Source organism: Prionailurus bengalensis, chromosome E3 (assembly GCF_016509475.1).
Source record: "Prionailurus bengalensis isolate Pbe53 chromosome E3, Fcat_Pben_1.1_paternal_pri, whole genome shotgun sequence".
NCBI classification, from domain to species: domain Eukaryota; kingdom Metazoa; phylum Chordata; class Mammalia; order Carnivora; family Felidae; genus Prionailurus; species Prionailurus bengalensis.
In genome coordinates, this window is record NC_057357.1 from 26,530,382 (window position 1) to 26,538,675 (window position 8,294).

At 49.5% G+C, this 8,294-nt stretch overlaps 1 protein-coding gene across 5 annotated transcripts in view; it reads right to left on the bottom strand.

Annotated features, from left to right (window-relative positions):
* Positions 1 to 7,434, bottom strand: part of VPS35L (VPS35 endosomal protein sorting factor like) — a 117,703-nt gene extending 110,269 nt beyond the window's left edge. For 3 of the 5 annotated variants that reach the window (XM_043560404.1, XM_043560403.1, XM_043560402.1), the window contains exon 1: positions 6,926 to 7,004. In XM_043560404.1, coding sequence (XP_043416339.1) covers positions 6,926 to 6,942 — 17 coding nt within the window. In that variant the 5' untranslated portion in view covers positions 6,943 to 7,004. Of the gene's footprint in view, positions 1 to 6,925; positions 7,006 to 7,414 lie in introns of those variants that run through there. The other 2 variants (XR_006294216.1, XM_043560405.1) reach the window with 2 other exon arrangements.
* Positions 7,435 to 8,294: the final 860 nt, after the last annotated feature.

An 8,294-nucleotide genomic window follows, 5' to 3' on the forward strand; every position in this document is an offset into this window, starting at 1 on the left:
TTTTTTTCTTTTTCTTTTTCTTTTTTTTTTTTTACAGCAGCAGCTCGAACCGACTAAGCCTCGGACTGAGAAGTGGGGCTGCTGCCCTAACAAATACCTAAAAACGAGGAAGTGAGTCTGGAACCGTAACGGGCTTTCCAAGACCGGCGAGAAAAGCCACCGCCCCGAGTGGACGTTCGGGGGCGATGACGGTGAGGGCTTGGAGACAGCACAGGAGAGCTGCAGAGAAAGCCTCAGCCCTCCTGGAGAAGACGCCAGGGGTTGCGAACAGAAGCTGGTGGAACAGACGGCCTAGGCCAGACCAGCGAGGCCGCAGACGGAAACGGGGACTGTGCTACTGGACACGGAGAGGCGATCCCGGTCAGGACCCGGCGTCCCGGACTGTGCTCACGCCCTGGTGTCCTGTGGACGGCAGAACTTGTATGCGACCGAACAGGGTATTTGCAGGAGGACGTTTCTGGGCACAGTGTTGCAGGGAGCAGCTTGGCTGCTTTCCGATTACTTACAGTAAAAACCGACCAGAGAGAAATGACTGAAAGCTGGCTCAGCGCATCAAAAGGGAAACAATTTAAAAACATGGAGAATTGGGGCGCCTGGGTGGCTCAGTCAGTTGAGTGTCCAACTTCGGCCCAGGTCATGATCTCGGGGTTCGTGGGTTCGAGTCCCACATCAGGCTCTGTGCTGACAGCTTGGAGCCTGGAGCCTGCTTCCCATTCTGTGTCTCCCTCTCTCTCTCTGCCTCTCCCCCACTCACATGTGCGCGCTCTCTCTCTCTCAAAAATAAATAATAAAAAAAGCCTTAAAAACCCCGTGGAGAATTAGGTCTCAAAGAGCGTAAAGCTGGTTCCCTTTGTTCATCGGCCTAAGCGTCCCCTGAATTCACCCTCTGCCCCACTCACAGCTGTGTGCCTTCACTAGTACTTAAGGAACCCCAAATCCAACTACACCCTGCAGTCAGCCTTATGGGTGAGCCCACCCACCCAGAAACCTACTCAGTATGAGAGAACAGAGATCCCAGGTCATTTGACTTCTATCCCTTTCTAAATAAATGTGGCTTTGTGAGCACGAAAGGAGGAAGGCCAGTCAACAATACAAATTCATCTCTACCTTTTATGTTTTATTTATTTTTTTAAAGAACTACTGCTTTAACCTCTTTTGGTGGGGGAGGGGGCAGAGAATCTCGAGCAGGCTTGACATTCAGCATGGAACCCAAAATGGGGCTCGATCCCACACCCCTGGGATCATGACCTGAGCTGAAATCAAGAGTTGAATGCTCAACCAAATGAGCCACCCAGGCACCCCACTACTTTTTATTTTTTGGAAAGGAAAATCCCTATCACGATATATTGCCTGGTCTCTCTGGGTCACATTTACCAAGCATACCCAGTCCTCCCCTTCCAAAAATATGAAATATTCTTCCTGACTCCCTTTAATTTTTTTTAAGGTTTATTGTTTTTTTTGAGAGACAGAGAGCAACTGAGCATGAGCAGGGGAGGAGGAGAGAGGGAGAGAGAGAATCCCAAACAGGCTTCACCCTGTCAGTGCAGAGCCTGATGCAGGGCTTGAACTCACAATCTGTGAGATCATGACCTGAGCTGAAATCAAGAGTTGGACGCTTAACCAACTCAGTTCCCCCCAAGTACCTCCCGACTCCCTTTAATATGCTGCCAGCCAATCCCTGATTTATAAAATAAACAAAGACCCCCCCCCCCCAAGAATAAGGAAACTGGAATAACAGTCATCAGTGGCCATAACGGAGTTTAAAAATCAAATTACGCTTTTTCTCTCTTCAGATCATTCTTAACTTTATCAATAGAACTCTGAAAGGTTAATTTAGTGGAATGAGTCTAAATGTAACCGGACCTGAAATTCAGTTGCAAATGTTTTTCATCCCTGTAATAATCATTAACAAATCAATCCACAGCTGAGCAAGACTGTATCCCAAGAACAGGGTGACTGGATACACAGAACCAAATAATAGTTCTCGTTTACAATGGACTTGCTGTACAGCAGGACCCAGGCCAAGCCCTTTCCCTGCACTTCCTCATTTAACCAACTGCCTAATGCTAAGATGCTATCATTACGCCCATTTTTCAAAGAAGCTGAGGCTTACAGTTGAGGGGACAGCAGCACGTGACAGGGACACAAAAACCAAGGCAGCCTGACTCTCATGCAGGAAGGAGCCCTGGAGACCATCCATGGATCATCTTAAGAACCTTAAGCAATTGTCTACCTTTGTCTTTTCTTTTAAAGAACCAAGCTTTGAAATAATTTATTTGTTTATTTGGATGAGGGAGGAGGGGCAGAGAGAGAGACAATCCCAAGCAAGCTCCACGTTCAGTGCTGAGCCCAACATGGGGTTCGATCCCATAACCACAAGATCATGGCCTGAGCATAAGCCAAGGGTCAGACACCTACCCTACTGAGCCACCCAGGCACCCCGAAATAGTTTTTTGTTTTTTGTTTGTTTGTTTACAAGTTTGAAGGGAAGGAATTCCTTGGGGAAAAAAATAAATAGTTTCTGGAGAAATGTAAAAAAAAAAAAAAAAAAGGAAACATTTACCCCTTTCGAAATTCCACATCAAACAGCTATATTTTGATCTTTCTATCGCTTCTTCCAATATTCCCTCAAATTCCCGGTCAGGCTCAGCCGTTTACCCAATGTTTTTAAGCTTGGTTGTCAATGCCTGGGTCTTTGCTAATGCCAACAGCGCCCCCCAGCGGGCATTTTCTAGAAATCCCTACCTTGCTTTTTTTTCCCCCCAGAACACAGCAGCCGGTAAAAATCCCCCATCATCCCAGCTTCCAAAGGCTCGTGTGCATCCTTGGCAGCTGCCACAGAAAAAAAGGCCAACATTTCCCACCTCCACTCCTGGCCTGGCCGCTGGCTACTCAAAGTGCGGCTCACAGATCACTGTGCAAGGGCATCACCAGGGGAGTGTGGAAATACCACAGATCAGGGTCTGCACATTAGCAAATTCCCTCGGGTGATTTATACCCACGTTAAAGGTTGACAACTCCCTATTTTTAAGTTGTTTACATCTGATAACATGGATGCATAGAAATTGCGTTACCAGTTATCAAGTTAATCTCCTTATACTGGAAATACCGAAATCCACCAAATGCTTTTTGTTGGCTATTTTCATTCTCAAGTGATTTTTTTTTAATTTTTTTACTTTTTTTTTTACATTTATTTATTTTTGAGAGACAGAGAGAGACAACATGAGCAGGGGAGGAGCAGAGAGAGAGGGAGACACAGAATCCCAAGCAGGCTCCAGGCTCTGAGCTGTCAGCACAGAGCCCGATGCGGGGCTCGAACCCATGAATTGTGAGATCATGACCTGAGCCCAAGTCGGACACTCAACCGACTAAGCCACCCAGGCGCCCCCATTCTCAAGTGATTTTTAAGCGGCTCATGATATAGTCTGGCCACACAGTTTCTTCTCCCACAATCACGACATACCCCTCTTCCCTACCTACCCCCTCATAAAAAGGTCTTGAAGTGAAGTAGAAATGCCTGACTCAAAGGCTGGTAGTTTTGTTTTTTTAATTTTTTTTAATGTTTGTTTATTTTTGAGAGACAGAGTGTGAGTGGGGGAGGAGCAAAGAGAGAGGGAGACACAGAATCTGAAGCAGGTTCCAGACTCTGAGCTGTCAGCACAGAGCCCGATGTGGGGCTCGAAATCACGAACTGCGAGATCATGACCTGAGCTGAAGTCGGATGCTTACCGACTGAGCCGTTCAGGTGCCCCAAAGGCTGGTAGTTTTAAGGGCGCCATTGTCACAGGGATTAGACAGAAAAGGTGATCTGAGGGGGGACTGCTGGACATCACTTGTTAGCCCAGGACACAATCTATCAGAGATATCAAAATGTGTGGGTGCAAAGAGGCATTCTGGGGAGACCCACAACCACGCAGTGGGGTTTGGGGAGCCCTGCAACCCAGACCCCGCAGCCCAGGGCATGGGTGGGAGGTCCCGCTGCTGGGAACGGTTAGGATCACAGCCTCTGGACTCCACACCTCACTGCTCCTCGAAGGCTGTACCACTTTAAGGAAACTAACTGCTTCACCTGTCTGCCTCCATGACCTCATCTGAAAAATGGGTTTTGAGGATTAAATGGGATGCTGCACATTCAATACTTAACACCGTGCCTGGCGTGCGCACACACACATCTCTGTAAATGTCAAATTTAGCGACAGAAACACATTTCTCCTCTGTAGACCTTCTCTGTTTCCTCATTCATTCCACAGACTACTACTGCCCCTCCTTTCTGCCAAACCCCATGCCAGGCACGACCAGGGTTAAAACGCAGTTCTTTTAATTTGAACAACAACAAGTCTTGGGAGACTTTAGGGTGAACACGGGCTGCCACAGGAATGTCCAGAGCACAGTCAGCTTAGGAACTTTGGAAACCCTACAAGTTAAAAGGCGTACGGCACCTCTGTTTGTGATTTAAAGTAAAACTGTCACAGGTAAAAATGTTCTGGGAAGCAGAGATTAAAAGACCATCTCCCTGGGTTTTCTAATCAGAAAATTGCAGACAAGTTAATTGAAGCCAGATGTTTTTCATTGTTCTTGGTGTTTAAACCTTAATGATTCCCTAAAAGGTGCTTCGAATCACTAGATCCAAGGAAACTCAGTGGCATTCAATCCAGATTTAGTGTATCAAGACTTTGGAAAGGGGCGCCTGGCTGGCTCAGTGGGTTAAGTGTCTGACTTCAGCTCAGGTCATAATCTCACAGTTCGTGGGTTCAGCCCTGCATCACGCTCTGTGCTGACAGTTCAGAGTCCGGAGCCTGCTTCGGATTCTATGTCTCCCTCTCGCTCTGCCCTCCCCCACTCTGGCCCTCCCCTGCTCACGAGCGCGCTCGCTCTCTCTCAAAAATAAACCAACATTAAAAAAAAGCCTAACTGCTTCACCTGTCTGCCTTCATGACCTCATCTGAAAAATGGGTTCTGAGGATTAAAAAATGGATTTTGAGGAAAAATGGGTTTTGAGGATTCCTTCCTTTGGAAGGAAGCTGCTTAACTGTCAGTATTTCAAGAGTCTAGAGCTGTATATTCTTTCATTTGCTCACTTACTCATTCACGGGAAACCACATTTGGAAAGAAAGATCAGAAAGTGATTTCCCTACCACCTCACACCTGTCAGAATGGCTAAAATGAACAACTCAGGAGACAATGGACGTAGGCGAGGATGCAGAGAAAGGGGAACACTTTTGCACAGTTGGTGGGAATGCAAACTGGTGCAACCACTCTGGAAAACAGTGTGGAGGTTCTTCAAAAAATTAAAAATAGAGGGGCACCTGGGTGGCTCAGTCAGTTAAGTGTCCAACTTCGGATCTGGTCGTATCTTGCGGTTTGTGAGTTCGAGTCCTGCATCGGGCTCTGTGCTGACAGCTGGGAGACAGAAGCCTGCTTTGGATTCTGTGTCTCCCCCTCTCTCTGTCCCTCCCATGCGCATGGTCTATCTCCGTCTCTCAATAACAAATAAACGTTAAAAGAAAAACTTTTTAAATTAAAAATAGAGCTACCCTACGACCCAGCAATTGCACTACTAGATATTTATCCAAAGGATACAAAAATGCTGATTCGAAGGGGCACATGCACCCCAATGTTTATAGCAGTTCTATCAACAAGAGCCAAATCATGGAAAGTGCCCACACGTCCATCGACTGATGAATGGATAAAGAAGATGTGGGGTGTGTGTGGACTATTACCCAAAGATCAAAAAGAATGCAATCTTGCCATTTGCAACAACATGGATGGAACTAGAATGTATTATGCCAATCAAAATAAGTCAGAGAAAGACAAATATCATATGATTTCACTCATATGTGGAATTTAAGAAACAAAACGGGAAGATGAACACAGGGGAAGGAAAGCAAAAGTAAGATAAAAACAGAGAGGGAGGCAAACCAGAAAAGACTCAAACTCAGAACAAACTGAGGGTTATTGGAGGGGTGTTGAGGGGGGTGGTGAGCTAACTGGCTGATGGGCATTAGGAGGGCACTTGCTGTGATCACTAAATTCTACTCCTGAAACTATTACTACGCTGTATGTTAATTAGCTTCGATTTAAATTAAAAAAAAAAAAAAAGCCCTCCTCTCCCTTTCTGAGATGCAGGGTAGAGCTCCCATCTATTTCCCAAATAAACCCACTAGAACCATCACAGCTTGTTGACTTCTTCCCGCACACACAGCACGGCTGGACCCTCAACACGAGCCACTCCCAGCTACTCCAACCACAAGAGCCCTGCCTGGCCGGTCAGCCAGGGCACACGCTGTCCCCGCCTGTTCTGAGCTCCTATTCACTCTCCGAAACCCAATGTAAGGGTCTGCCTTTCTCAAGCCTTCCCCAAGCCCCAGGTGAAATTACATCTCATGACCCTTCTACTCGGTGTGTCTGCTCCACTAAACTAACTCCTTAAGGCCAAGGGGTACGTCCGCAGACTGTGCATCCCCAGTGCCCAGCGGGAAGCCCTGCACACAGTGGGACGAAGGACAGCCATTTCACAGAGAAGCAATCGAGTGTCGTCCAGGTGAGCCGAGTAACACTGGAAACAGCTAGGTGTCCCCTATCATCCAGACCGAGCTGAGTCCACCACTCTTTGCACGCAGCGCCCCCAGAACCTGGGACACAGGAAGCCGGGGAACTTGAGTTTTCTTTAAGGAGTGAATGGAGAGGGGAGCGTGAAAGGTGCAAGGAACGGGTAGCCGGGAGGGAACCACCCGTGGGGCCTCAGGGACCTCTTGTGGACCAGGGTAACGGCCGGGGATTCTGCGCTCAAAACAACCGGGTACGGAATGGGAGGCTCCACCAGCGCCTCACCAAGAGAGCAATTCCCGTTGACTCACACAAGCTCACACTCGCAGAGACAGCAGCTATAGTCCCTCTCCCAAACCAACCACCACTTCTTCCTTACCAGGGAAAGACGGCCATCTTCCCAGTCACATGAGCAGTTGCACCAGGACCGCCAGCCCGTTTTTCCCTCCCAGACCCCGCCCCGCCCCGCCCTGCTCCGCTCTGGCCGCCATGATTGAAAGGGGCAGATACTCAGCAGCTGAGCCTTGGGAGCGCCATGATTGTGAGGGGCGGACGGACCCGCTGAGCAGTTCGTCGGCGCCATAATCATGAGGGGCAACGCACGTCTGCTAGCCTCTCGTCGGCGCCATGATCGTGCGTAGCAAACGCACTTCCGTTGTGCTGTGACGCCATGATTGTGAAGGGTAGATGCCCTCACTCAAAAACGGTTATGGGGACGGGAACCAGCATCGAAGAGCCAAGGCTGTGGGCACCGTGATCCTAAGGGGCAGGCAAACTTGCGCTGAGTGGTCCGCGACGCCATGATTGTGAAGGTCAGGCATACGTCTCCCCACCCCCATCCCGTCCACCACTTCCGGAGGGTACGTACACTTCTAGAGTGCCTCCCCAGATGCCATGATTGTGAAGGGCAGGTAAACTTCCGGGGCACTATCCTAGAGGCCGTAATTGTGCCACCATGATTGTGAGGACAAACGTCCTCCCTCAGTGCCCAGATAACGCCGTCAGCCAGCACTTAGTTGTGGGGGCGGGCGCCAGTGTCGAAAAACCGATGCTTATGCCGTTTGCCAGCACCGTTGTCGCAATGGGCAGACACACTGCCGCTGCACTGCGACGCCATGATTATGAGGGGCGAACATACTTTCGGAGCGCTGTCCGCGGCGCCATGATTACGAGGGGTGGGCGTGCTTTCGCTGAGGGCCTCTATGGCGCCATGATTGTGATGGGCACGCGCCCTTCCTGGTGGGCTACTGTGGTGCCATGATAGTAAGGGGCGAACGCATTTCCCCTGCGTCGTGCGCGATGCCATGATTGTGAGGGGCAAGGCGCCTGTGTCGTCCGCCAGTTGCCATGATTGTAAAGGGCGGACATAGCTCCCCCCCACCCCCCCCCGGGAGGCGTGTCCGCAACACTAATGTACAGCGTGTTTGAGAAGGGGCAGCAGGCTGCCTAACCCACCTTTGCCTTCTGGGTGCTAACAAGAATCCGGAGACAGGCGGAGCGAAGACGCTAACCGTGGCTGGGTGTGGGGAAAGGGTCTGTGGGGTTCGTGCGGTTTTACAGCTAATTCGCTATTTGGCTGGGGTAAACCATGCCGACGCTTTCCCCTCCCCGCGTCTCTAAGGGTTGCCCTGGATCCGAATAGACCGCCTTCATCTGGAGCAAAATCACATGAGGAAGTTGGGGCTAGCTTCTCACCCAGCTTGACAAAGCTGTACGTTTCTGTAAAGGTGGACACCGGCTTCAACCCC